The 27300-nt window shown below is 43.9% G+C and overlaps 2 protein-coding genes across 5 annotated transcripts in view; both read left to right on the forward strand.

The window, feature by feature from the left end:
* The window catches only part of ASB5 (ankyrin repeat and SOCS box containing 5), a 78784-nt gene extending 64756 nt beyond the window's left edge, over positions 1-14028 (forward strand). For all 4 annotated transcript variants that reach the window (XM_090036153.1, XM_090036152.1, XM_090036154.1 and 1 more), the window contains 5 exons: positions 1842-1949; positions 2995-3145; positions 3275-3409; positions 4787-4978; positions 7778-14028. In XM_090036153.1, the coding sequence (XP_089892279.1) occupies positions 1842-1949; positions 2995-3145; positions 3275-3409; positions 4787-4978; positions 7778-7905 (714 nt within the window). In that variant the 3' untranslated portion in view covers positions 7906-14028. The remainder of the gene's footprint in view (positions 1-1841; positions 1950-2994; positions 3146-3274; positions 3410-4786; positions 4979-7777) is intronic.
* Positions 14029-19749: 5721 nt separating this feature from the next.
* Positions 19750-27164, forward strand: SPATA4 (spermatogenesis associated 4). The gene is made up of 6 exons (XM_090034510.1): positions 19750-19941; positions 20006-20452; positions 21000-21118; positions 23624-23844; positions 24742-24855; positions 26577-27164. Exons 1-6 carry the CDS (start codon positions 19750-19752, stop codon positions 26669-26671), a joined length of 1188 nt encoding a protein of 395 aa, XP_089890636.1. The 3' UTR covers positions 26672-27164.
* Positions 27165-27300: the final 136 nt, after the last annotated feature.

Below are 27300 nucleotides of genomic sequence, written 5' to 3' on the forward strand. Positions count from 1 at the left end.
CTAACCTGTGAAGATTGAATCAACTCAGCCATGGGCTTTTTGACCATCTGTACTTTGCCATAAGGTGCAAGAGATAATGGAACTTCTGCTGGAGAAGAAAATAGATTTTGAAAACTGATATCAGGGATCTATCTGTGTTGTGTAATATTCAACTGTGTAGGGTTCCCTGGAAAATCCCATGCTTATTCAAAAAGAATTTTAAAGCAATAGTTGCAAAAGAAATATTTCTCAGAGGGGTCCAGTTGGTGCACCAGTTTTAGTCAATGCTATACCTAGAACCAGATAGGCTAGGGACAGGCATTCAAAAAGCCTGCGCCTGAATTGATTCCACCTTTGTAGATTAGTCTAACCTGGTTAGGCTAAATCACTTTGTAAGTGCACAGACATCCCAGACATGCCGACACATGTCTGCTGTGGCTCAGGCTAGAAGCTTCCCTTCCACAGTGCTGAGTTGAGCGGGGTGTGGCCAAACCCAGGCAAGATTAGGGAGGAGTCTCCCCTCCCCTCCTGGATAACAGAGAATTTATCAGCTCTGTTATCAGCATTTATCACCCCACCAGAAAACAAACAGATTCTATCATTAGTTCAAGCTCTTCTTAAACAAAGAAGGAACAGAGGGACATTACCAGCTGAGCTGTTGATTAGCTCCAAAAAGCCCTACGCCAACACTGCTGTTTGTCATAGCATGGACTGTAGCCAGCATGTCGTCTGCTATCTAATGCTGAGAGGGGACAGGGGGTGGTTGCTTAGCAGGGAGTGGTGGGGGGAAGTGGAAAGCAAGAGGAAGCCAAGTAGCTGCTGCTGTGCCTGCAAGTCTCTGCTGGAGCTGCAGCCAGGGAGCAGAGGGGAGAGGCCAGCCCTGCTGTGAAGCAGAGTCCCGCCCAGCCCAGAAAACGTGCTGGGATAGCTTAAACCAGCAAGGGGTTTTGGAACAGACATTGCATAAACTGGTTTTACCCAAATCAGTTAAGTTTGATACTATATTCAGCCAGATTTATTTCAAACAGGTTTCATTAATTTTCAGACTGGTTTATGTACACTGAACATCTGTTCTGTTACAGGTTTAAACCAGTTTCCGATCACTTAAACCAGTTTATGTGTAATATCTGTCCGTAGCAATACTGTGAGAAATATTCTGAGTTGGTGTGGTCTTTTTCAGCATAAGAATGTCTCTGTAATTTTAATGTAGGCAAAAAGATGCCTTGAGTCCAAAAGGACTGAAAACCAGTGACCTAGAACTTAACAAGGGAGTATAGAATTAATCAAGGGGAAGTATAGCCTAAACAGAACAATCAACCTGTCTATTGATCAGGAAAAAAGCCTCAGGAGTTACTGAGAGAAACTCACTGAGGTTGACCCTTATGCACAGCAACCATAATAATAAAAAAGTATAAAGACAAACCAATTATGTTTTCCAATAGCAAAGGTACAGAATGCAAAACTAGCAAACTACTTATGTGGCAGTCGCATGTCTGAGTGGTACACAGTACTGTGGATAAAGTGTGGTATAAGCCAATAAAGATGGGGTATCAGTTCTTAAGAATCTTAAAATTGCATAGAGGTCAGTTCTTTTATCAGTCTCAAAAGACAAAAGTGCTTAATTCTTCTGAAGTTTAAGTTTAGGTAGCTAGGAAGCCCACACATTTCAAACCTGAAGCTCAAGCCATTAAACAAAGCTTTTCAAGTAAACTCTCTTGTGGTTTTCTAAATTGGCTGATGGAAGGTTATGTATGCCTCAAGTCTTTTGTGTTCACTTTTGTATACAACCCATTGTAGAAAAAGACTTCATGGTTTTGAATTGTTTTTTATTTTTCCTTGTACATGGTTTATATTCTATTTAGGGCTACAATGTAGATATTCTGACAATTGACCAAGTCACTCCACTGCATGAGGCCTGCCTAGGAGATCACGTAGGCTGTGCAAGAATTCTTCTTGAAGCAGGAGCAAATGTAAGTACCCTTACGCTTATATGAAGTATAGTGCTGGCCTTGGTCATATTAACGGCGTGATTGTAAAGGACATATTCCTTGAATTCTTTTTTTCTCTCCCAGCCTCTCCATATTCTCTCTCCCTAACATGCTCATATGCTTTGTTAATGACAGTGAGTTTGCGTTTTTGTTTTTAGATTATTAGTTGATTAAATTGAATCTTTTGAAAGTCAGCAAATCATGCAACAAAGGAAATGAATGGGTGAGAGATAACAGAGAGAGAAGACAGAATTAAGAAAAAGGGGGAAAAGAGTGTGTGTGTGTGTGTGTGTGTGTGTGTGTGTGTGTGTGTGTGTGTGTGTGTGTGTGTGTGTGTGTGTGTGTGTGTGTGTGTGTGTGTGTGTGTGTGTGTGTGTGTGTGTGTGTGTGTGTGTGTGTGTGTGTCCAGAAACCAAATAGAAGATCATGATAGTACCATGATATTTATGAGGTGAGCAGTCTTCCCGGTTTTAGAGATATTTCCTCTACTTAAAATGGGAAAATTAGTAAAACCACGAAGAGCTTTATAAAAAATGTATTTTTTTAATATATCAACGCAAATGGTAATTGAGGTTTCTTTGAAGCACAAAGAACATTACCTCTTTGGGACTGCTGGCTAATTTAAGAGCTTTTACAGCTGCAACAAGGAATGTTCTTGAGTGAGCAATAAGAGAATTTTAATGGAGTGAATAATCTATTCTAGAGCTTCTAAGTCACTGAGAACTTAGTACCTTTGTATATATGTAGATGCCCAACTGTGGGTTTTTGGAATTTATAGTGTTCCAGGTGAACTGTTTTCTCAAATTCGGTCCACCCAGCATAATAGCAAACTTGCTTCCATAGATGAAAAGTGTGGTGGGAAGATTAGAACAGAGAGGGGCCAAGTGGAGTAAAGCTATGTTATGTTAAACAGTGTATTTCTTGATTCATCAAGCATATTTCAACTGTACCTTAGTTTAAAATGTCATCACGGAAGAGCACACACACTTATGTCGGTCTCATTGTTGGACATATCTTTATCTTCTAGGTAAATGCTACAACAATTGATGGAGTGACACCCTTATTTAATGCATGCTCAAGAGGCAGTGCATCTTGTGCAGAGCTTTTGTTGGAGTATGGTGCCAAAGCACAGTGGGAGTCATGTCTCCCTTCACCAATTCATGAAGCAGCCAGTAGAGGTAAGAAATTAGCTTCTGAACATACTCAGAGCTATTGATAAATGGAATTGTACATTAAGAAATGCATCAGGTTTCATAGATGGAGTATCTTAATGAAGAGATATGCAGAATTTCTTACTCTCTTGGCAGGTCATAGTGAATGCCTGGAGGTGCTGATATCTTGGGGTATAGATGTTGACCAAGAACTACCTCATTTGGGAACACCTCTGTATGTAGCTTGTGTTTCACAGCAGATCCATTGTATTCGAAAGCTTCTTTATGCAGGTATGTCTTTACTATATAAACTCACAAAATATTAATATTTTGTGGTAAATAAACTCTCCTTAGTCAAACAGCTAAAATCTCCTTTTGTTATACTGCTTTAATGTTAATTGTATTCCATTAACCATTTTTTCAAAAAGATTTGTCAGAGGAAACATTGTGATAATTGGTGTACAGTATGGGGATGGTTGCAAATATTTTTAGGACTAGTGACCATCCCTCCCCTCCCCCCCAAACACACACCCACACTTCCTATTTGGAAAAAAAAGCAGAATGGCAATTTTTGATTAATATACCAGAGCAGACAAATATTTTAACAGTCTTGTCCTTGTTTTTCCATTTTGATTAACTTTTTTTTGTGGGAGGTGAACAAAACCAATTATTCTGCTATAATTGTACACCCTTCCTGGGTTTAATATAGCCTCTCCATGTAGCCAAGTCCTTAGGAAGCCTTGCTAGACCAGGACTGAGGTTGTTTCATCACCATGCACAAGTTTCTACATATGGGAGACCATAGAACTATAACAGCATGAACAAAGACTCAAAGGAGAGGAGAAAATACAGAAATGTGATTTTAGTTTCAAATTGTGTTTGATCCTTATTGAAGGAAACTTTAGATGTTCTTAAAACAGTTAAAATGAGCAAAAAATAAGAACAGGTCAAGATAGGTTACAGCTTTTGTATGGTTCACATGAAATGGGTATTTATACAGAAGACAGTTAATACCGAGCAGTTATTTTTTTAGCATATGCTATAAAATACAGTTTAAGAAGTAGATTCATAGTGTACTGAACTACAGAGCAACTTTTCTTTAAAACTGAGTTCCTATGACTTACTTCCTTTAATTTTAAGGCATTTTCTTCTGGTGAAACTCACTTTAGAATACAAAAATGCATAGCACAAGTATATGGGAATTAAAGACTATATACAAGGATCACAGATGTGACTAGATAATTTTCAATAGACTTGACAGTTTTTTGCATTTTAACTGAATAGATGTGGACACTAAACAACAGTGCGTGGCAAAACAGTATCGCTTTATGGGTATTCAAGACCAACCACTAAGTTTTTGATCCATTAGAGAATTTATTAAATATGATCAAAGATCTGGGTTGTTTTAAAAAATAGATGCCTTAAGGTAGGCTCCTACATCTACTTTTAGGGGCCAAAATATTACTTATGTCTCAGCCAGTAGCTCATACTGACCATGACTTAGGTGGTCAGAATTATTTTAATTCTGGACATTATACAAGTGTTCCCAAGAGGAATACCAGCACTCATTTTTTAAAAAAAATCTTGAACCAGGTTTGTAAAGATTGCCTTTTAGCGCAGGACACCTTAATCTATTTCTTTCTCTTTCCTATATGCATACGTACAAAGGTGCTAATGTACAGAAAGGAAAGCATTTGGATACTCCACTACATGCAGCTGCTCAACAACCCAGTGCAGAGATAGTGAACTTACTTCTTGAATTTGGTGCAGACATTAATGCCAGGAACACAGATTTTGAAAGGCCTATAGATTTAGCTCCTCCAAGAAGTTTGGTGGAGAGAACGTTGCTTCTCTACGAAGGTAAGTGATATAAAACACTTTTTTCATAATTTGATACCTTTTGTCCTCTGACAGAGTGATAATACTGTTAATACTATTTGATATTTCATTTGAAAAAATAAATATTCATTTAATCTCCAGCTATGTAATATATATTTTTTAAAACCCAAGCTACATCCTGATATGTTCATGGAACTCCACTGGAATTTAAACTAGTTGAAGATCTGGCCTCATATGTTTAGCAGGTGGTGACACAAGCCAATAAAGACTAGCAATTTCAATTTATGGCCAATGTGCCATTTGCTTACAGAACTACTTGGATGTTTTAACTGTATCTAAAGCAACAGTTTGAGGAAAAGTTAGGGTAACTCAGGGGCTTAACTACCAGACTCTGTCCTCTGGTAGCAGTAACAGTGGTATGAGCTGTGCTGACTGTGGCACCAGTGGCAAGTGCTATTCTTGTTCCCTCTCTAAGTTGGCATCCAGGGATGATGCCCTGGTTGCCCACTGCTTGTTACACTACTTGGATGGCAACGAAAGATCACCATCAGGGCACATTCTCAAAATAGGAAGTCTAGGCTCTGCAAGGATTTGTGTAACTAAATTTGAAACCAGACTAACCATTTGTATCCAGCTATGTAAAGTTCAGGCATGATCGTGAATGATGTCTAGCCTACGTACATATGCAATTCTTTATGCGCTTTTGTGCACAGACTTTGGGCCTCCTGTTTCAAAGATTTTTATTCTACTACCTGAGCCTTTTCTGACTTTGTTGACAAGCAGAATATTAGTTTAATGGATGTGTGTATTGCTTACCCATTTTAAAAGAAAATATACATCCTGGAATGTACCTTCAATCTCCTGTAAAAAAAAAAAAAAATGCTATTTGAACTACATTTATTGCCATGTATTTTAAATCACTAGTTCTCAAATGGATTCATAGACTACTTGTGGTCTGCAAGTCCATGGTCTACAAATGAAGATTCAAAATGACCTAGATAAACTAGAAAAATGGTCCACGATCAAATGAAATTCAAAATTCTTGCACTTGGGACAGAAGAACTGTGTGCACAAGTACAAATGAGGAAATGACTGGCTAGGTTGCAGTGGACCATAAACTAAATACGAACCAACATGCTCTTCTTGCAAAAAAGCAAAACAAACAAAGAAACAAACAAACAGCACACTGGGTTGTATTAACAAGAGTGTGCTTGCAAATAAAGAGAAGTGATTCTCTCACTTTCTTCAGCACTGGTGAAGCCTTACCATGTATACTGTGTTCAGTTTGGGGTCCCACATTTTAAGAAAAATATGGAAAGATTGGAAGGAGCCCACCAGGGAGCAGTGAAAATGATTAGAGGCCTGGGAAGCATGTTTTATGAGGAAAAGGTAAAAAAACTAGGGTTATTTAGTCTGGAGAAGAGAGGACTGACAGGGCATTTAACAACAGTCTGCAAAGCCCTGAAGGATAATTATAAAGAGAATGGAGATAGTTGTGTCCCCTATGGCCACACAGAAAAGGCTAAGAGCAATGGCCTTAAACTGGAGCAGAGGAAATTTAGGTTGGAGATTAGGAAGAACTTTTAGACTCTGAGGATGGTCAAGCATTGGAACAGGCTACCTAGAGAAGTTGTGAAATATCCATGCTTGGAAGCTTTCAAGAGCCGATTAGACAGATACTTGGATGGAAGAGTGTAGTCAGGATGATCCTGCCTCGAGCAGAAGGTTGGACTAGATGCCATCATGAGACCCTTTGTAGCTCTACTTTCCTATGATCCAATGATGCCTGTTGATCCGTTAGAAATTTTGTGGGCTTTCAGTGGATTGTTAGGCCAGAAAGTTTAGGAACCAGTGACAGAGACAAAAATCTTGTTTATTTTAAAACTATATTTTACAGTTCTGTTCCAGTGTGTGGGTTAGAAATCTATTCCTCAGTAGTTGCATTTGTTGTTTAGATTATGAGAAGATTTCATAGACATTGGGGCTGCAAGGGACCTCGGGAGATCATCGAGTCCAGCCCCCTGCCCAAAGGGCAGGAAGTCAGCTGGGGTCATAGGATCCCAGCAAGATAAGCATCCAATTTACTCTTGAAGGTGTTCAGTGTAGGTGCTTGAACCACCTCTGCTGGCAGACTGTTCCAGACCTTGGGGGCTTGGACAGTAAAGAAATTCTTCCTTATGTCCAGCCTGAAACGGTCTTGCAGGAGTTTGTGACCGTTCGACCTCGTCATCCCTTGGGGCGCTCTGGTGAACAAACATTGCCACAGATACTGGTGGTCACCCCTGATAAACTTATAAGTGGCCACAGAAGAGCGTAAGTGGCCATAGAAGAGTGTGCTTTAAAAAAATAAAGATAATTTATTATTGATAGTCACATGCAGCTTTAAAACGATCCGTTATGTGTTATCATTGAATAGTATATGTATGAAAGACTTGATAGAATCAGATTTTATATTTTATTCCTCCAAAGCTAATATAGAATCATAGAAGAGTAGGGCTACAAGGTTCAGAGGTCATTCAGTCCAATCCCCTGCTTGTGGCAGGATCATCCCTCTCCAAGCCATCTCATACAAATCCTTGTCTAACCCTAAATTTTTCCTGTTGGTTTGATCTTTAGTCAAGTTTGAGTTGCCTAATTTTTATTCAGCAACACACCATAGAGAGAAAATACTGTTTAAGGTCAGTAAGACTGATAAAGCATTTATAAAAAAATTGCATTACGTATGAAGGATTCCAAAATAATATAAACTATGCTCTATGTTGTGAACATTTGCAAAAACTGAGTATTGCATTTGCTGAATTATCTCTTGTCTGTTTGCAGCTACTCCGTGTTCCCTTTGCCAGCTCTGCCGACTGTGCATCAGAAATTACATAGGAAGAGCTAGACTGCATCTGGTTCCTCAACTTCAGTTGCCAACAATACTGAAGAATTTCTTGCAGTATAGATAAAAGTAGCAATTCACTTTTAGAGATCAAATAATAATTCTGTTTTTGTCTGTATACTGTATGTTTCACATGAAGAACTTCTGGGCAAAAGACAGCCTTTACATATTCATTTAATAAGTCTTTGACACCAGGAGTTGCAACATAACTCTTTGGAGCCATTCAGTAACTTGGTGCCAAGGTGCTAATACCACTGAGTAAAATGGTGTGTGCTAATACTCTGGGAAATGATTGTACAGACAGCTTCAGCTTAACACTTACTAATTAACTGTACACTTACTAACTAACTGTAGTGCTGTTAAGGTTAACTTTAATCGTATTTATACTTTATAACTGCTTGATATACCTGAAACAAGAGTTTATCAAGAGTATTGTTGAGTTTGTCAGTTTGGTTTTATTATTTTAAGTGTTTCTAAATTTCTGTTATTTTTATGCCTAGAAATACATGGAGATAAGCAAGCTCTATAAGTTGAAAAAATAAAATAAACAAACCTTAATATTTCCTTCTTGCTTTCCCTATGTAGACAACTTATAAATGGCAGCTGGTGGGTACTAATTTCCATTTCCAACCATATATCATGCTAAAGCTGACAGGTAATGGATAGGTAAAACCATGTTCCTATCCTTTCCAACACAAGGTCCACTGTCAGCAGAATTAAAGAAATTCAGAACCTGAATTTGTTTAGTATTTCCCTGATAAAGACACAGAAAATGTTATGATTATCAGCCATACTACTGAACCCAACATTAGTCCTCCTGAGCTCTGAAAGCTAAGAAGATGCACTTTTACTGTTCTACGTCTACCAATACCATTATGTCTTACTGTGGCAGTTATTTGAGGAAGAAGCCCTAGGAAAAAAGTGCAATTAAAGCCATAAAAATATAAAAGCACATGTGTGAACAGACCATGCATTCTATACATACTCATGCCTCTGGGCAAAAGTATAAGGGGCGCACATACACAAACCTTCCTTGCTACCTTGTCACCACCTCCACTGTCTTTTGGAACATTTCAATTTGCCTGAAATGTTATGTCTAGTAACATTATTTGGGGTGTTAATTCCAACCAAATTCCAGGTGTTAATTCCAACCAACCAAAACCAATTTATTAAGCTCTTAGCAAATACAATTCTAAATTAGGAATAAAGCATTTTCAGCAGTTACAATTTAATACTGTAGCTAGTCAAAGCAGATGCTCACCACCCCAAGATATTGCGAATGCAACTTCACTGGTTGATCAGGCCGTGAGGTCTTGTCTGGGGGCTTCTGGCTTCCCCAAGTCTACTGGGTCCCAACAGGGGCTCATGGTGCTCTCATTCTTAGCAATACTCTTTTACATGCAAATAGTTTACAGAGCTTGTTAATTATGATATACAGTAGTTTTACAAAGAATGAGCCAGGAAAAAATATTGTTTTCCCTAAAGTCCTATGGTATTTTCTTTGATATAGTAAAACTGTGTAAAACTGTGCAGATACTCCAGACCTCCTTGTGAAGCTGTTATACCCACAAGTGATGGGTAAGCATAATAAATTCTTGGATTACCTTAGGAAAAAATGCAAGATCTGCAAGTCTTTTTAGAAAAGAACTGAAAATCCAGAGTTGCATCTTAGAGACTGATGGAAACAAAAATATATACACCCCACCTCTGGCCCTGAACACTAAAGAGATGAAATACAGGACTTTTATTTGCCTACATGAATCTGCCAGCTCCCTCTATTTATCATACAGCACTTTCTGTGAAGAGCCATCTTTCTCAAATAGATGTCCACAGCCAAATCCTCATGTGTGACCTATAAAGGTTCTAGAAGACATCCTTTGCTTAGAAAATCTGTACCCGCTACCAAGTGCAGAGTGAGCATATTCCTCTGATGCTTTAGTCCCAAGAGAATGACATCATGAGCCTCAACAGCTATACTGGCAAGCTTCAAGTCAACCCAGGCAAGAAGCATTGCAAATCCCATGAGAGACATCCAACAGCTTCAGTTTTAGCTTTGCTTTAGCTACCTTATACTTTCAAATAGTCTAATTCACTGCTTCATCAGAATCAGAGTACTATTCATTTGCATTCCTCTTTCCATTCCTCCTTTTGGGAATCATTTACCTCATTTACTAAGTGCCAGGAACCTTTTCCATGGGTTCCTTCTTACTCCTATACGTTTGAAGCTTTTGCATTTGAAGCCCCAATTAAAAAAGTGCATCTAAAAATAAAACTGGATCATGCCAAGATCATCCTATTAGTTCTAGCACAGCCAACACAATATGGTCCTGTGACATTTAAATATTGTCAGTTCAGCCCCTTCACAAATTGTCACTAGTACAGGATGCAATTCTTAAGATCTTTATCATGTCCTAAATCCCAGCATGGAAAGCCTACATCCCAGACCCTGAAGATTGAATAGCAAACCCATTTTGAGAAGGATGACTCTCAGCAGGTTCAAGACAGGTTTCTGAAAGAGTAAAAAGGCTACAGCAGAATGGCTACCTGTCCAAATGAAAATGTTTTTAATTTGGACCCAATTAATAGATTGCTCCCTTTGCCTATGGAGGGCATTTTGGATTACCTGCTATTTCAACTACCTACCCTCCAATATAAGGCCATGAAGTTCTCTCACATCCCACAGTTGCAATATTTTTCAGGTGATTGATTTGAATTTCTCCTCCTATTAAGGAGTTCATTCCTCCTTGTGGCGCACAACACTTTTGGGTCTCATAGTTTCTAGGGTCGGAAGGGACCTAAGTAGATCATCTAGTCCGACCCCCTGCCATGGCAGGAACGAATACTGGGGTCAAATGACCCCAGCAAGGTGTACATCTAGCCTCCTCTTAAAGACCCCCAGGATAGGAGCCTGCACCACTTCTCTTGGAAGTTGGTTCCAGATCCTAGCCGCCCTGACAGTGAAGTAGCGCCTCCTGATATCTAGCCTAAATCTACCCTCTGCCAGCTTGTAACCATTATTCCTGGTCACTCCTGGTAGTGCTCGGGGGAACAGGGACTTCCCCAGTGCCTGCTGATCCCCCCTGACTAGTTTGTAACAGGCCACTAGATCCCCCCTCAGCCTTCTCTTTTGGAGGCTGAACAGGTTCAGGTCCCATAGCCTGTCCTCATAAGGCCTGCCCTGCTGCCCCTGATCATGCGAGTGGCCCTCCTCTGGACCCTCTCCATGTTGTCCACATCCCTCTTGAAGTGCAGTGCCCAGAACTGGATGCAGCTGTGGCCTGACCAGTGCTGCACAGAGGGGGAGGATCACCTCCTTGGACCTGCTCGAGATGCATCTGTGGATGCATGACAAGGTACGGTTGACCTTCCTGACTACCTCCCCACACTGTCGGCCCATGTTCATCTTGGAGTCAATGATGACTCCAAGATCCTTTTCCGCCTCTGTACTGACAAGAAGGGAGTTCCCCAAACAGGTATGGTGCCGGTTGTTCTTCCCCAGGTGCATCATTTTGCACTTGTCAGTGTTGAATCCCATCCTATTCTCATCTGCCCACCCTTGTAACCTGTCTACGTCCGATTGCAGTCTATTCTTCCCTTCTAGCATGCCCACATCCGCCCCACATCTTAGTGTCATCAGCAAATTTGAACAGGGTGCTTTTTACCCCCTCGTCCAAGTCACTGATGAAGATGTTGAACAGTGCGAGCCTGAGGACCGAGCCCTGCGGAACCCCACTGCCCACAATCCCTCCAGGTCGAAAATGACCCGTCCACCACCACTCTCTGGGGGTGGCCCTCCAGCCAGTTGGCGACCCATTTGACTGTGTGGGCATCGACACCACAGTCCCCCAGTTTCTTAATGAGAACAGGGTGAGAGACAGTGTCGAAGGCCTTCCAAAAGTCCAGGAAGACTATGTCCACTGCTACCCCTGCATCTAATGATTTGGTGATCTGGTCATAGAAGGCCACCAGGTTGGTCTGACAGGACCTGCCACTAATGAACCCTTGTTGGTTGCCCCTAAGCATGATCTCCCCTGCTGGCCCCTCGTGGATACGCACCAGCATAATTCTCTCAAAAAGCTTGCCGAGGATCAAGGTAAGACTAGCTGGCTTATCGTTTCCCGGGCCCTTTTTGAAGATGGGAACCACGCTGGCCCTCTTCCAGTCCTCTGGCACCACACCAGAGTACCACGAGTGCTTGTAGAGCCATGCCAGGCGTCCTGCAACGACCTCAGCCAATTCCCTTGGCACTCTAGGGTGGAGATCATCTGGACCAGCTGACTTGAATACATCCAGTCCCTCCAGAAGTTCCCTAACTAGTTCTTCACTAACCCTTGGTCTAGGTGTGCCTCCCCTGGGGCCTGAGGAGGGCCCCGTGGGGGGGTGACTGTTCCGGTCCCTGCTCAGGAAAATGGAGGCAAAGAAATTGTTAAATATGGTGGCTTTGTCATCTGGCGAAACGACCAAATTTCCTAATGTGTCTCTTTGAAGCTTACAGTCCATCTGTTCTTCTGTCATATTTATTTGCCATTGTGACTTTCCTAATCACTATAACTTTCACCAGGGTGGTAGGAAATCTTCTCAGGGTGGCAGATACACAACACAGCATTTCAAAAACAAGTTACTTTTACGTCCATTGCAAGTTTATAGCCAAGGTAGTTTCAAATTTACATCTTAATCAGACAGTTAACGTACCATGCTATTTTCCCCCATCAAGTCAAGTCAAGGAGAAACTATATGCTAGGAATATACACTTCCCTTTTGTTCTACATTTGCAGAATAAAGGACTTCAGAGCATCACCTGGGCTATTTATGGCAAAAAGTTAAAATAAAAAAAAAATCACAATGAACTACCCTTTGCAGAAATCCTGTTACAACATATCCAGAATAAAACCACCAAGCAAGCTGAGTGTTCACTGTCTCTTCTGTAGCTTTTCCAATTAGACATTTGCAAGGCAACAGCATGCTCATCCATTCACTTATATTTTTACCAACCGTTGTGCCATCATATGCTCCTCTAGATCTGATATCTTCTTTGAAAAATCCATGTTGCCACTGAAACCTTACAACCAGCAAGAACAATGCCTGGTAACCAATGAGCTAATGTGTAGGAGCACTTGAATAAAAAGAAATGGACATTTAACTTTTGTAAGGGAGGTATGTGTGTGTGTACCAATATATTCCAGTGAGAGATGTGTGTGTCTAGTGCACCTGAGTTAGAACCTATTATTAAAAGGCTTATGAGGGTAGCACAGCTTGGACTTGCGCCTTTCACTGAAGACCTAAAGGGGGCAGAGTTGTTACAGCTTCCTCAGTTACTTTACACTACAATCCCTGTAAGGCTGAACTCTGAAGGAAAAAGCACCATGGAATATGTACGTGCACATGTTTTGAAGACTAACAGTTAAAGAACTGGTAAGAAGCTGTTTCTTATCAAACTGTCAGGTTAACTTTAATGATCTGCTTATGAAGTCTAATCCATTTCACATTACACAGTCTATCACCATTTATCTGTAATGCTTTTCCTTACTCTTGCAAAATGGTTGGCTAGGGGACTTACTCCCATGGGCTGCTGCGTTATCCCTCAGCTTTGTCATAGACCTCTGGTGTCATCTCTCATTTCCATTCCTCAGACCCCTCATTTATATTGGCTTCCTCAGTCTTAATATTATGCAGTATGAACATGTCGGGAATATTCTGTTAACCTTCCAAGGAACATAATTATAGTGTGCCACTAGACTGACATTCTGGTGGATCTTTGAGCATCTGTATCTGTTTCATGCCCTTGTTTGAAGACTAATGATGAAGTTGAGAAATTGCTCTTGGATAGACTACCCTGACTCCTAAAGGAAATTAGATCAATTATAGACTTCATTACTGACTTCAGTGTGAATACTTCCATCTGAAAGTATTATGAGAATGTTACTTCGGCTTCTCTTCTTCCCAAGAACGGAGTGAGATTCAGAGGCACCACTTCTGAATGCAGGGACAGCTTGATACCAGGACAGTAGATCATAGCAGAACCTAAGAAATCTATACACAAATGCCGAATTATGGTCTTGCTTGCTCTTTGTTTCCCCATGTACATATTTTTGCATATGCTATAAAAGTGATTTCCATAAGCAGCATAATTCACCAGGGAAGTCTCAGGGATACGTGTATATTATATACTATAAACAATGGCAAAAACCAATTCCTTGACTCCTGTTATATATTTATGCTGATGCAGATTAGTTGCCCTCTTCACTCTAGTATTTTGGAACTTTTCTCCAAGGTAGCTGGGCTGACCCTTGGGAGAGATCCTTGGCCCTTTCTAGGCCATCCATTAGTGCACAGTAGCACCTGGAATAAGCCTGTAGTTCGAGGCTCCTTAATTCATGTCATAACTTCAAAATTTTCTTTGGCTTAGAGCAGGGTTGATTTAAAAAAAACCCAACCTGAATCAAATTTCTTTAATAAAAATACTATGTTTTCAGATGCTTTTAAAAATAATTAACCTATATATAGTTTTAATTTAAGATATGTTAAAGCTCAAAGATATCATCATAGAATAGGGATTACAACTTCTAATTATATACTATGAGACAATATACTCATGTAATCATTTTAGAAAAAAATTATAAATAGGTCACAACAGGCCATGGACTATATTAGGGGCCCAAGCTTACGGGGTTCCCAGAGACTCCTTTATAGATTAGTACAGATTAAAGATGCAGCACTCAGTTTAGAAGATCCCATTAAGCATCTCTGTAATGCTTAGTTTCAGTTTTCAAACTGGGATTCTCTCTCCAGAGATAACATCCTTGTTAACAGCAGTACATGGAGATGAGAGATAACAGACCTGATTACCTACCCATCGGTCCTCTTGTGTACAGAGTCCAGCCTGTACTTCTCCCTAAAAGTGCAAAGTTTCAAGAAGTTCAATGAGTAGAGGATATCAAACAGCAAGAATGCACTATTTGTAGAAAACAATGATTAAATCAAGCCTTCCTGGCCAGCAAGTTAAAAATCGATTTGATATAATGGAGAAGTCCAGGCTGGGTCATGCATGACTACAGGGCTCTGGGAGCTAGGCTCAAGGGTCTGGGGGCACAGATAGTTTTCTCTTCCATCCTCCCTGTTGCAGGACATGGGCTCCAGAGGGATAGGTGCATTGGCAAGATGAATAGAAGAATCCAGCGATGGTGCCATTGCGAGGGGGTTGGCTTCCTCGACCATGGTCCACACGTCAGAGCCAGCAGACTGTTGGGAAGGGATGGCCTCCACCTCACCTGGAAAGGGAAGCAGCTCTTTTCGGCCAGAATGGCTGACTTTGTTGACAGGGCTTTAAACTGAGAACACTGGGGGATGGGCGATCTACTAACAGTTCTGGCCCATCGTGTGAGCTGTACTACCAATAATTTGGGCAGCCCAAGGGAGACAGCCCAAGGAAAAGTCCTGCTTCACCCCTCAGGGAAACATTGGGCTTCTCATGGCAGACTTAACTGCCTGTATACAAACACCAGGAGCTTGAGAAATAAGCATGAGGAACTGGCCCTTCTCCTATGCGAAAATGATTATGACCTCGTAGGAATTATGGAGACCTGGTGGGACTCCACCTATGATTGGTCAGCAGCAATAGAGAGCTATAACCTTGGCAGTATCACTGGGGCCTACACAGTAGTAATTAGAGGGCTGGTTGAATCTCAGGAATCCCTTTGTGACATCTTGGATATGGGTTCTGGAGAAGCAGCAGGTCTCCCAAAACAACAGGTCAGGCCAGCAGATGGATGCCTCTGCCCCCTGGAGAAGGGAGTCCTCAACCACTACCACGCATTGCTTCCTGTGGTGGCAGTCACCTCAATCTTCCCAACCTTAGGGATGCCTGGCCTACCCTCCTCTACTAGTGGAACATGCTCCTCCTCCTGTTGCTAGGGTTCCATATTTGATCTCCAGGCAAACTGCTGCAGGTGGAGATGAAGACTTCTGCTTACTGCCAGAGGTCACAGGCTTCCAGTGTCCATCATCCTCTTCCATCTCTAATGCTGCCACTGACAGATCTCTAGGCCTGTGGAGGAAAGACTCCTTCAGCATCAAATTGATTAAGTCCTCATGGAAGGAGAATGCTCACAGCCTCACCACCTCCTTTTGTAGCTCTCTTGCTTGTTCCCCGAGGGGCGCCACTAGGAGGCAACGCTCACATTACAGGGACTCCCCCATCTGGCTGTCACTGAAAGGAACCTGCAAGCCGTGGTCTCCATAGTGCCAAACAAGGACCTGAATGGAAGTCCCGTAGTAAGCAATCCTGCCTAGACAGACATCTCACAGGTACAAACAGAAGATTACATGGCAGTAGCAGTGACTCTAGCATTGCAACATTCTCCAGCCATTTCTCTGGGTCTCTACCTCTCTCTTTCTACCCCTTTCCAAGCAGACCTTCCCTAGCAAACTCTTCTGTAAGCTAGCCTGTTCACTGATCCTTAGTCCCCAAAAGGTCTCCTAACCTGCTTCCTCTCACCAAGGAAGGTGAGAAAGAGTTTCTGGATGAACACCCATTCAACTCCCCCTCACTCCAGACCCTATTTAAATAAAGGGCTTAAGTATTGGTCTAACTGCTGAGTTTTAGCTACTCGCACTAATTATGTAGATTAGTTAATCTTAATTAAAAAACTTACCTGAAAGGGTTCCCTTCAAAGAGGTGGGGGTAGCACACTGACTTATGAACTACACTGTTTGCTGCCCTAGTTTGTTCACTCCCTGGCTGCTTGGGGAGCCTCCCTTTATACCCTCCTGGGCCTAGACTGGCTCCACCCCCTTATTAGGGCTGTTGTCAGACACGAGGAACAATAACCCAGCTAGCAGCACTCCTAGCTCCTCAGAGCAAACAACCAAACACATGGCGCACCAAACAAACACTGAGCAAGCCAAAAACACAGGCAGCCCTGGCTCACTTACCTTCCCAGAGCAGGATCTGGTACCTGGTGCTTGTCTCCCTATCCTCCTCTTGCTCTTAGCAAATTTACATATTAATCAGTCCTGGGTAAAAATCTTCAAAAAGCTGATTCAATGCATAGATAGCAATGAACTAAAATAAGATACAGCCTGCCATTTACTATGTTTATCCAGATTTGACTGTGTCTTTTAGTTCCTACTTAACTAGTATTCAAAAATTAAATAGTCTACAGTGATATAGTGAGACTCTGCAACTTACAACAGCATTACATTTGGGGCCATTATTACAGAAAATTGTGGCACACCTGATTTTGGCAGGGAGTATGATTTTACCCAAAGCTATTATTATTGTTTTTGCTGTCATGGTTTTATGCACTGACGTCTCTGAGTTGGCAGTCTTACAACTTGACCTCAATATCAGTGATATTCATAGAGGTCAAGGTGTTGTCAGAGTTTGGAATTTATCTTCCATAATAACAGTTTTTGAATAGAGGTGGCCCTTCATGGTCTCGGGCAGAGTGCCTAAGGTATAGATTCATAGATGCTAGGGTCGGAAGGGACCTCAATAGATCATCGAGTCCGACCCCCTGCATAAGCAGGAAAGAGTGCTGGGCCTACAATACCCCAGCTAGATACACATCTAACCTTCGCTTGAAGACCCCCAGGGTAGGGGAGAGCACCACCTCCCTTGGGAGCCCGTTCCAGACCTTGGCCACTCAAACTGTGAAGAAGTTCCTCCTAATATCCAATCTAAATCTGCTCTCTTCTAGCTTGTGGCCATTATTTCTTGTAACCCCCGGGGGGGCCTTGGTGAATAAATACTCACCAATTCCCTTCTGTGTCCCCCTGATGAACTTATAGGCAGCCACCAGGTCGCCTCTCAACCTTCTCTTGCGGAGGCTGAAAAGGTCCAGTTTCTCTAGTCTCTCCTCGTAGGGCTTGGCCTGTAGGCCCTTAACCATACGAGTGGCCCTTCTCTGGACCCTCTCCAGGTTATCCGCATCCTTCGTGAAGTGCGGCGCCCAGAATTGCACGCAGTACTCCAGCTGCGGTCTGACCAGCGCCCGATAGAGGGGAAGTATCACCTCCTTGGACCTATTTGTCATGCATCTGCTGATGCACGATAAAGTGCCATTGGCCTTTATGATGGTTTCGTCACACTGCCGACTCATGTTCATCTTGGAGTCCACTAGGACTCCAAGATCCCTTTCCACTTCCGTGCCACCCAGCAGGTCATTTCCTAGGCTGTAGGTGTGCTGGACATTTTTTCTCCCTAGATGCAGCACTTTGCATTTCTCCTTGTTGAACTGCATTCTGTTGTTTTCTGCCCACTTGTCTAACCTGTCCAGGTCTGCTTGCAGCTGCTCCCTGCCCTCCAGCGTGTCCACTTCGCCCCATAGCTTAGTGTCATCTGCAAACTTGGACAGAGTATCTATGATCTTATCTCTTTTATTATTATTGCTGCACAAACTATTTGTTATAGGAAGACACAGTTACTGCCTGAAGGCGTTTACAGGTTAATACTCCACTTCTGCAAAAAATTACATTTCAATTGCTACTGCTAATGAGCAAAGTTAAGCATGGGCCTAAATACACAATGCAGACACCAAATACATTGGAAGATAGATTTGTCAGAGAAGACTCTAAGGCCTTTCTCTTCTTTTCCTTTAAGTTGTGGTTGTTTGTATTAAGAATGTTCCATGCCCCTCATTGTTTTTAAAAATACATCAAAAGTCCAGTGGGCAGCATGAATAATCAGACACAGCCCATGTGCTTAGATCAATAACTAATCATTACTGCTGCAAATTAATAATAATAATAGAAATATAGGGCCAGAAGTGTCCTTAAAAGGGTATCTAGCCCACTGCTCTGCTCAAGGCTGGGTCATCTTTCTTCAAACCTTTCTAGGCAAGTATTTTATTTAACCCATAGTTAAAAATTTCTGATGATGGATGTTCCAAAACTTCCCAGGTAATCTGTATCTGTTCCATTGCTTCACTATCCTCAACGTTATAGTCATGATTAATGCACCACATTGCACCCTGAATTAACTGTGTTGATGCTACAGCTCTAAATGTTTTTGGGTCTGGAGCACAGAGAAATTCCTGCGTAGATGCGCATGGACTGTCAGCTTTTCAGATGGGGAAAGCGCAGCTGAATGACATGTCCACATAGTAAATCACTAGAAGTTCTGGGGTTACATTTCAGAACTTCCTGGGTATGCTGGGGAAGCACTATGTAAAGCTAGCAATGGGTGAGGTAGACGGGTGTATTCTGCTTTCAACTCGGAATGAGTTCAGAAGCCTCTGCGTGACACTGTACCATGCCATGGAGACCTGCCCTTTGGCTCCCAACCTTGTACTCATTTCTCCAGAGCATTACTGGAGGAGAGATGGGCCTGCTCTTAATTATCTCCTGAGCTACTTAACCAAGTATCTGCTTATTGTTTGGGCTATGGTTGAGGCCTCTCCCCAGAAGACAAGGAAATCTCTGTAAATCTCTAGAGGGCTCCACCATCACAGTTGCAATCACAGTGCTGTAATGATGGTGCTCAGATGCCAAAGCAAGCAATAATTGCAGACAGAGGCAACTGCAAAGGGACCAATGCTCAGTTGTGTGGCAGGACTGAAACGAGGACGTAGCACTCAGCCAACTGGGTCAGCGCAGAGGGCACATGAACTTCAGCCCCCATTAACTCCTGAAGCTTATTTAAACCATTTCTCAAGCAGGTCAGCAAGCTGGCACCAACAGGCAGATTTATTTATTTGCAATGGAAATTGCATTATGCAAATACAGGCCCACCTCCTTGGAGGAAAATTGCTTGAAATTAATCTCCAGTGTAGACAAGCCTGAGAGAAGCGGGCATAGGTGCCCACTTGTATTTTTGCTGGGGTGGGGGGCTAAGATGAGGGACACGTGGGAAGTTTTACGTATTTCAAGTGGGAGCCCTGTCCCCCAGGGGGGCCAGAGGAAGGCTTCAGCGATGCAGGAAGGCCGGCGGAGCGCTGAGGCGGTGGAGACACAGGCAGCCACAGTGACGTCACCCCCGAACAGCCTCATGCAGACGTCAAACGAGTTTCCCACACTACCGCGAGCAGCAAAGTCAGAGCCGGCTTCTGGGCGGGGCACACTGCGCATGTGCGCAACGGGAGGGGAGCGGCCTGCAAGGCCGTTCGTAAGCTGTGGGGCGGGGAAGAGTTCCACATACGCGCCAGTTGCCCGGTAACCACTGGCAACAGAACAGCAGCCGGCAGCCTCGTTCCGGCGGCGACGCACGCGACCCTACCCCTTCCCGCTGCCAGTGCTCTCGGCGGCCCATACGGCTCCACCCCGACGCATGCGCCGCCGCCGCCGCCCGTTGCCCAGGAGCCCGCGAGCGGAACCGGAAGGGCGAGTGGTTGCCGGGACCGGTTGCCATGGCGACAGGGCGTCGCGCGGGGGGCGACGGCAGCGCCCTGCACTACTCGGCGCTGCCGCGGCGGACTGGGCTGCCCCGCGCCGTACTGCGCTGGCTGCAGAGCCTCGACCTCAGCTTCTTCCCCCGCCGCTTCGGCCGGGACTTCGCTAACGGCGTCCTGGTGGCAGAGATCTTCTCGTGGTACTTCCCGGGAGACCTGCGCCTCGGTGCCTTCCAAAACGGCACCTCCCTGCGCACCAAGCTCTGCAACTGGGCCCGCCTGCAGCAGGTGCCGGGGTCTGATGAGGGGCTGCGGGCGGGGCCTGGTGTGGGGGCGGGGCCAGACGGGGCGGGGCCTGGCATTGCGGGGTGGGGGTGCAAGGCCCGATATGTGGCCGGGACATGGGGAAGGGGCGGGCAGGGCAAGATGGGGAGGTGGGGTCCAGCCTTTGGAGGGCAAGGCAAGGTGAGCAGGTGCAGCCCAAAGTAGGGGGTGGGAGTCATGGTGAGGAAACGGGGCCTGGTACAGAGGGGACCGGGAAGGCGAGGGAGGAGGGTCTGGTGTGGGGAGGCCAGGGTCCTGGGGACAGAGCTTTGATGAGAGCTGGCGAGGATGGGGAAGAGGGCAGTCTGTGCAAGAGCAGGGGTGGGTGTGGGACAGGTGACTTTCCCCAGCTTGCCAGTTGCCTGAACTATCTGGAGCCAGTTGTTTTTATGCGTATGTTCACGTACGGCGGAGGTGACTTGGGATCGAGGGTGCTGCGTGCGCCATGTGCCAAATGGAGCACTTCCCTTGCACAGCCTAAGCTGTGTCCCTCTCTTCTTGTACGACAAAGTTCTTCCTAAAAAGAAAGCTGAACCCCGTTCAGGAGCTCATTAATGGGACGATGCACTGTAAACCGGGAGCTGCAGAGATTCTGGTGCAAGACATCTACTCCATGCTGACAAACAGGCGGTGAGAGTTGCTGTCCATAAACAGTCCCACTCTGCTCTGTTAGCTAGAGAAGGTTTACAGTGTTGTCAGGCAGTAGCACTCAAATGTCATCCAACCCTTTCCAAACCATTATGTTGCACGCCCAGTGGAGTGAAGTAACCAGTCCTAGAGTCCTTGAGAAGTAGGGTTGGAAAGGACCTCTGAAAGTCATCTAGCCCTGCCCCCTGCACAAGGCTGATTCATCCAAACCATCCTATACAAATCCATTGTCTAACACACTGGTTTTCAACCTCTGGTCTGTAGACTATATCAAAGGGCTCTGCAAAAGATGACTCTGATCAAAGGTATGTGAATATCTACACTTACATTTCAAAGGGACCTGCATCTTCACTTCAAATTTTTAGAGGTCTGCAAATGAAAAAAGGTTGAAACACCCTGATCTAATGTATTAGCAAAACTATACAGTCAACCCCGACACAAGACCCTAACCTGCCAAGGGAAGGCAGGGAGACCATGGCACAGTGTTCCCTCAAGCTGTGTGGCATGCGCAGCTGCCAGGCATGCCTGCAGGGCTGCACACACTGCACAGCTTAATGGGAATGCTGCTGTGGCAGCCAACAACTTGCTGCTTCAGCAATTGTTAAAAGAGGCTTGAGATATCGCAGGAAGAGGGCCATGACCCCCGACAGTTCATACCAATCTGACCATGGGCTAAATTCCTACCTGACCCCAAATATAAAGATCAGTCTGACCCTGAGTGGAGGGGCAAGGTCCTCTAGCTGAGAATCTCTGGATTTAAGTCCCAGCAGGAGCATTGGTACATAACAGGAATAATCCTCAGCGTTGGTTGCAGCCAATACCCATTGGTTTTGAGGAAGGCTTAAAAATAAATAAATAAACCCCTGACATGTAGTTGCAGGAGAGGAAAAAAATCCTGTCCCAGCCCCATGTGACAACCATCAAAGCACAGAAGCATGGGCATAGGTATAGCTACTCCTAAATTATCCTAGAGTCTAGACCAGGGAGCAGAAAAAGGTACATAGAAAGGGATGGGGGGGGGGACGGAGCACCGTCACCCGTCACCCTGCACCACTGCCTTTCAGGACCAGGGCTGGGGGGGCGAGGTCAGTGGCTCCCCTCTGCGGGCTGCATAGGTGCCCCTCAGCCAGCTGGATGCAAGGGGAGGGGGAAGCTCGCATGCAGAAGCTGCTGCTATACACCGCCCCACACCACCATTGTGTGCAACCCCCCCCTGCTCTACATCCGGCCATGGCAGATGAACATGGGCCAGCAGTGTGGGGATGCAGTCAGGCAAGCCAACTATACCTTGTTATGCACCCACAGATGCATCTCAAGCAGGTCCAAGGAGGTGATACTCCTCCTCTGTGTGACACTGGTCAGGCCGCAGCTAGACACCACACTTCAAGAGGGATGTGGACAACATGGAGAGGTTCCAGAGAAGGGGCACTCGCACAATCGGGGGCAGCAGAGCAGGCCCTACGAGGACAGGCTAAGGGACCTGAACCTGTTCAGCCTCCGCAAGAGAAGGCTGAGGGGGGATCTAGTGGCCTGTTACAAACTAGTCAGAGGGGACCAGCAGGCATTGGGGAAGTTCCCCCGAGCACTACCAGGTGTGACTAGAAATAATGGTCACAAGCTGGCAGAGGGTAGATTCAAACTAGACATCAGGAAGCGCTACTTCACTGTCAGGGCAGCTAGGATCTGGAACCAACTTCTGCTCAGGTCCCTTCCAACCCTACAAACTATGAAACTATAAAACTGCCAGCCCATCCCCCTTGTTCCGCCACAGCCACCCCCCTCGCCCCGCCGCTCTGCCAGAAGGGATACACTCCTTAAAAAGGTTGAAAACCCCTGGTCTTTACCAGGGTCAGTTCACCCTTTCCTTGAACACTTTCAGTGATAGAGATTGTAGATGTGGCCTAACTGGTGCTAAGTAGATAGTAGAGAGGCACTATCACCTTCTGTGTCTTGCACATAATGCTTTATTGGTGCATCCCAAAACTATATTTGCATTTTGTGCAGCTGCATCCCACTGCACTCACGTTGATCTGTGATCTACCAAGACTCCCAGATCCTCTCAGTTCCTTCTGCTTGCTCTCTACATTTCCCGTGCCACCTGCAACTTGCGTATATTGTCCGGTTGTGAATTGCTGTGAAGATCTGAAATAAGGGTGCCCGTAAGAAATTATTTTTTAAGAGCAGCCCACACTTTTTGCAGAAAGATTATGGAACTGATTGAACACAGGATTAAGTGCCAGAATCTTTTGGATTCAGGATGAGACAGACAGACTTGGTGTGTCTTTGGCCAGGTCACCTTACATCTCTGCACTGTGAGGTCCCCCATTATAAAGAAGAAAAATGGAAACTGGATCACTTGCACTGTAGAACTGTGGGAATTCATTAGCAAGTATTGGACAGATCCCTTAAAAGTAGAAGTCATGATAGGGTTTTCTGTATTTATTGTTAACAATGTAACTAACTTGTGAGTCTTTTTCCTTTTTGCAGAATTAAGAATATTCAGGATGGGGAGGTTGACTTTACAGACCGTTACTATCAGGAGCAGTTACCAATGGTTGCCAGATCAACAGCTTCAAAGGCTATCAAAAATAACATTAAGCTAACAGAAGTAATGATAGAGCCAAGCATTAAAAAAAATAGACAGAAGGTTAACGCTATCATCAATATGCATATGCAACAGAGACTGCTAGAAAGGGAAGAGAACCCAAGTGAGTGGCTTTGCAACATCAAGTATTAAGAACAGACCTGTTTTCCCATGTTCACTTATCTGATTTGTCAGATATGAGTTTTCCATTTACAGTGCTCAGACATTTATTTGACTGTCCTTGGGTTTAAGTCATGCTGGCCTCAGCCATGACTGGTTATCTCAGTGATGCCAACAGAACTGAATGTTGTGAATAGTATGAACAGGATTGAATCTTGTAGCCAGAAACTGTAAAGAAAATATTGTGATGACATTAGCTAAGGAAACATGTACAGGCACTTCCACTTGAAGTGAATACTGATGGTGGATGGTATAGCAATGTAGAATACAGCTGAATATCAGATATAAGTTTCTACCCTTGCATCATCACTTCAGGTGTTTTTTTTTTCTAGGTAGGTCTGATCTGCTGAAACATTATCTCTGCACCAGAGACTGCAGATGGCTCTAGCAAAGTATTCCAACTGATTTCCCAATAGAAAAGCACTCAAGTATTAGATTTTTCTAGGTTCTTACTTATTAGATTGACTTAAATTAATTAGACTGCATGTCACAGGAATGTGGTCGACTGTAAAAAATTACTGTGACCTAAAGAATTTTTGTAATGTAAATTGTTCCTTTGTTTTGGAGAATAAAAGACTGCATGTTTTGCTGGGGCACTTCTTTCATTTTGCCATATTTTAAGTCTTGATTTTATTGAATTTTTATCAGTGGCAGTAGGAATGCCTTACATTCAAAAGCTTGTCTGACTTTATCCCAATGGTGCAGTTTGGCCAGTAAAAGATATCACCCCAAGAAATCCTTGCCTTTTTTAAATAAAGAAATTAAGAGCTGACCTGGTAAAACATGAAGACCAGAACATCTCTCTACTATACCAAGCAGAATGTGATTTCTTGTTTTATAGAGCGGTTTAACATTAAACCAAGCTTGGGAGAATGTGCTGTTCGTCATCCTTCTCGTCTTGCTTCTACTGAGATGATCATTAATAGCCAAAGGGAAAAACTTTCTTCTATGTCCTGTAAGTAGTCATTCCAAGCATTCCTTCAGATGGTTAGGGATTTACAGTATTCAGGTGGTAAACCTTGATCATACAGATGTATTTTTACTAAAATCTGTAGCTTTAAAACTAAACCATTTCAGTTATAAAAGAATGTTGTTTTCATATAACTTCCCTTTGAGAGCAAGTCTACCTCTGTGGTTTGGCAACCACAATATTTGCTTATATTCAGGATTCAAAATGGCTTTTCTTTCATGTGATAGACTCTTGGTTTATAATTTTGACTTTACTTAGTACCACAGATAGTATCAGTTCTTCAGTGTAGAATCTGTATGTGAGATAATGGAGGAGAGCAGCTACAAATTTTATGTATTAGTCCATCTCAAAGTGTCACCTGATCCAAACAGTTGTACTCTTTCATCTCTTTTTGTTGTGGCACATAGATTAATTTAACCTATTTGTATAAAGAGTTAAGTCTCGTATGAGAGTCAATTATCAGTATAAAGTAGGGGTGCACCAATAAAGATATTTTAGGCTGGTACCGATGGCCAATTGTTAATAAGCCATATCGGCCGATACTGATCTGATTGCCAGTATGCAGCCCAGCTGCTTGGAGAGCACCATCCAGCTGGTAAGTCTTTTGTGGGGGATGGGGAATGTGGGGGGGAGGGAGGGAGAGGTGACAGATCGAGGCGCCTGCAGTGAGGGAGGGAATGGGGCTGGGGTAAGGCCTGCCCAGACAGGGTAGGGTGGAGTGTCGGGCAGAACCGCGAACAACTTCTCTGGGGGGGTGAATCCTGCCACTCTGCACACACCGAGGGGAGCCATGTGGGGCGTTTCCACCCCCACCTCCCCAGTTCTGTGTGCGGGGCAGGCTCTGCTGTGGACTGGGGCCAGGGGCAGTGCTGGGCTCTTCCCAGCAGGGGTTGGTTGGGCTGGGACTGTGCTCAGGGAGGGCAGCAGTGGCACTGGGGTGTGGTGGGCTATGAGAGGGGCTACAGTACTCTCAAAATTTGCTATAGCTCTCCCTCCTTAGCCCCACCTTGCAGTTGCGCAGCCCTGGCCCAGCCCCCCTGTGCTGAGAAGAGCCCAGTGCTGCCCCTGGCCCCAGCATCAGCCCACCCCTTGCCCTGCACACAGATCCCAGGGGCGTACCACCCCCTTGGTCTCTCCCCAGGGTGTGTGCAACAGTGGGATCTGTCCCTCCCCTCCCTGCACCCCCTGGATTAACCAGCTGGGCAGCATGTGCCCTGCCTCATTCCCTCACAGCAGAGGCCTTGATCTGCCTTGTCCTTGCCCCATGTCCTTTCCCTCTCCCTGTCCCTTCCCTTCCCCACAACAGACTTACCAGATCACTGCTCTGCAAGCTGCCAGGCTGGCCATCTGCATGCTGCGGCTGTGCGTATGCATGCCCATTTATTGGTGACATCATCAGCCAAAAAAAGCCGATTGCCGATTTCAGTTTTCCTTTTACCAGTACCGATATGCTATGGACCAATGTGTACCTTTAGTATAAAACTGTTGATTCCTTTTCCTAGGAAGAGATAAGCTACAGCAGTATAAGCAGCTTTACACTAGGACAATGACACTGCTCATGGCAGAGCTAAAATTATATTCAAATTAGAAAATATTCCTGTAATATACTTATTAAAATGACATTGCCCAGTCTAGTTTTTTTTTAATTGTTAAATAGTGATTTTTGAATAAGTATTCATTTATCACTTGCTAATTATTTTGTTTAGATGTGGGTCTACCAGAAATCAGAAGCAAAACTTCTGTTCATTTCAAAGAAATCCAAGTGAAACAAGCCGACAGATCCTCTTTGTCTGTGGAGTAAGTGTGGCGTTCCAGGCATCTCAAGAAAAGAACTAACTGAACACTGGAAAGCAATCTTGGAGAGGTCTGACTTATGAAATGCACAAATGCTGATTATAAATCCCTTATAAAACCAATTTGTTGCTGGGGGGGGGGTGAAGAGGAAGACACCCTGATTAGGTTTAGTGTCTGGTAAGCAGAGCATTGTTTCCTTCTAGTAAATGCCATTTAAAACTTGGTATGTATTAAAAAGTGCAACAAGCTTAAATGTCTCTAAAGCAGTATCTAAAACCTATCATCAGAGTTTTTCTGTTTTTAGAAGGGTGTCTTCACTGACTTGATATTATACTTGCTGTTACAACCTGGGTCCTTCTTAGGCTTGATTAGAGTGAATGGCCTTACTATTTCAGATCCTTTATTATTGAAATTCTGCTTTTAAAGTTTTCAGTGATGATGGTGTATGACCGTTTTGTACCTTGTGGAATGTGCTGAGGTTAATAAATCTGATGGCTGTGCCTGGTGTCTTTGTACCTTGGCATATTCTAAAAGTGTGAATTGTCTTTTTACTAATCACTCCTTTGTTTGGAATAAGTGTTTCATGGTTAATTTTATCTAAATCAAAGCTAATTCTGGCTTCCATTGCCTTAATAA

This window comes from Crocodylus siamensis, chromosome 2 (assembly GCF_052110815.1).
Source record: "Crocodylus siamensis isolate JL-2025a chromosome 2, ASM5211081v1, whole genome shotgun sequence".
NCBI classification, from domain to species: domain Eukaryota; kingdom Metazoa; phylum Chordata; order Crocodylia; family Crocodylidae; genus Crocodylus; species Crocodylus siamensis.